This window comes from Pteropus alecto, unplaced genomic scaffold, assembly GCF_000325575.1.
Source record: "Pteropus alecto unplaced genomic scaffold, ASM32557v1 scaffold28, whole genome shotgun sequence".
NCBI lineage: Eukaryota > Metazoa > Chordata > Mammalia > Chiroptera > Pteropodidae > Pteropus > Pteropus alecto.
The window spans coordinates 3124838-3126711 of record NW_006441063.1 but is presented as its reverse complement, the minus strand read 5'-3'; the positions used below and the strand labels follow the sequence as shown (position 1 = coordinate 3126711).

The following is a 1874-nucleotide window of genomic DNA, read 5'->3' as shown; positions in this document are numbered from 1 at the left end:
AAAGGCAATCTGTGTCTGTACCTCCATGGCTGCCACACTGGTACTTTTAATTTTACATTGAAAATAAAATTGTCTGTGGAATGGTGCAAAAGAAAATCAGCCACATGTCAGGCCATTAATGTTCCTCTGTACATCTAGTTTTTGCTTTTGTCCCTTTTAACTTTACCAACTGCCACTTATCAAATATAATTCATCATCATGACTGCTAGGCCCACAATTGATTTATCTCTGTAAAAAATAGTAAAATCAGTTGTCACTGGATAAGACATCAGTGGAACAACATTTGTCTTCTGTAATGATTACATATTTAATATTAGCTTTTTAAACTGTTGTGTTGACAGGTAGTTGTAACTTAGTAAAATTTCTAATTTATTAGCATTTGTTATTACTGTTTAAGATTCTGTATTAAAGAAGGAATTATTAAGCATAATTAACTTAGATTATCTTTTCTTGGTTTGCACAGTGTGTTGTCTAGCATGACAGATGCAGTGTTGGCTCGAGTATATAAACAATCAGATCTGGACATCCTGGCTAAAGAAGCATCCATCCCCATCATCAATGGGCTGTCAGATTTGTACCATCCTATCCAGATCCTGGCTGATTACCTCACACTCCAGGTTGGCTTATTTCCTTGCACAAGAGTGAAATCAACAAATAGTTCTTGACTATCTCTAAATGGAATCATTTAAATTATGGTATTGGTATTTTGTTTTCAAATATCATCTTGGCAAAGAATTAAAGCATATGTACGTATACTAGATATCCATTGTTTAAAACAGATTGTAATAGCCTTCTCTTCTCAACCGGATTCTCAATCTCTCTTAGCTTTTCTCTCATCCTGTTTTTGTAATAGTTTCACTTTTTGGTGCCATATTTAACACAGTAGATGAATAGGGAATGCTGGAGCATACAAAATGAAAAAGCTTTATGTAATCCAACATACATCAGGCTCTGTGGCTTGGGAGTGGCATGTGGCTAATTTTCTTTTGCACCATCCTACAGAAAATTTTATTTTCACTATAAAATTAAAAGTGTGGCAGACACGGAGTTGCACACAGATTGCCTTCATAGTGAAGACTGGTGGACTGTACTTTGAATATTCAAAATGGTCAATTACTAAGTCACTTTCTAAGAAGGAGGCTATTTTCTGTTATTTTAATAAATTGGTTAAGATTGGAATTAAGAACATGAAGAATTTATAGAACTGAGGTTCAAATTTAGCCATGTCCTTCCAAGTTAGGAACTTGAATAACTTTGAAAGATTTCATCTTGTTTGTTTTGCCACAGCCAATCTACATAGTTCTGCGTGTCTATGGACTATTCTGGGGAGACAGGGAAAATTGGATGGATCCATATTTCTCCTCACTTGAATAAGCTACATATATATAAATGTGAGGTTAAACTTAAAATTAAACTCATTGGTGAAGAGAATAAGATTCATGCAGAGAGAATGATACAATGATGTTAGATACGAAGTGGCTGTGTGCAGGTGTGGTTTTACATATATGCCAGATAATTTAATGCTTTGCCCTGGGGATTTATCATTACTAGATTATAAATTCATTGAGGAACAGTGAAATGTCTTATTCATGATATTGTCCCCTGTAGGACCTGGGTCAATGCCTTCATGTAGGAGATACTTCAAAATGAAAGTTGAATGAATAAATAGCTTTATACGAACATGGAATCTAAATCAGATGGACCTGGATTTAAATCCTAGCTTAGCCACCTAGTAGTTTTGTGATCTCCAAATTGCTCAGCTTTTCTCTTTTTTGTCTTATCTTTATATATATGTGTATATATAACGTATATATACACATATGTATTTATATTTATACATTATATGATTTATATATTTATATTTGTATGTTATA

General features: G+C 33.6%; 1 protein-coding gene and 1 long non-coding RNA gene across 7 annotated transcripts in view; one reads left to right on the top strand and one right to left on the bottom strand.

Moving 5' to 3' along the window:
- The window catches only part of LOC107196133, a 150951-nt gene that overhangs the window by 19946 nt on the left and 129131 nt on the right, over positions 1 to 1874 (bottom strand). The window lies entirely within an intron of this gene.
- The window catches only part of OTC (ornithine carbamoyltransferase), a 61617-nt gene that overhangs the window by 44503 nt on the left and 15240 nt on the right, over positions 1 to 1874 (top strand). Inside the window, exon 5 of the mRNA XM_006918259.1 lies at positions 464 to 617. Coding sequence (XP_006918321.1) covers positions 464 to 617 — 154 coding nt within the window. The remainder of the gene's footprint in view (positions 1 to 463; positions 618 to 1874) is intronic.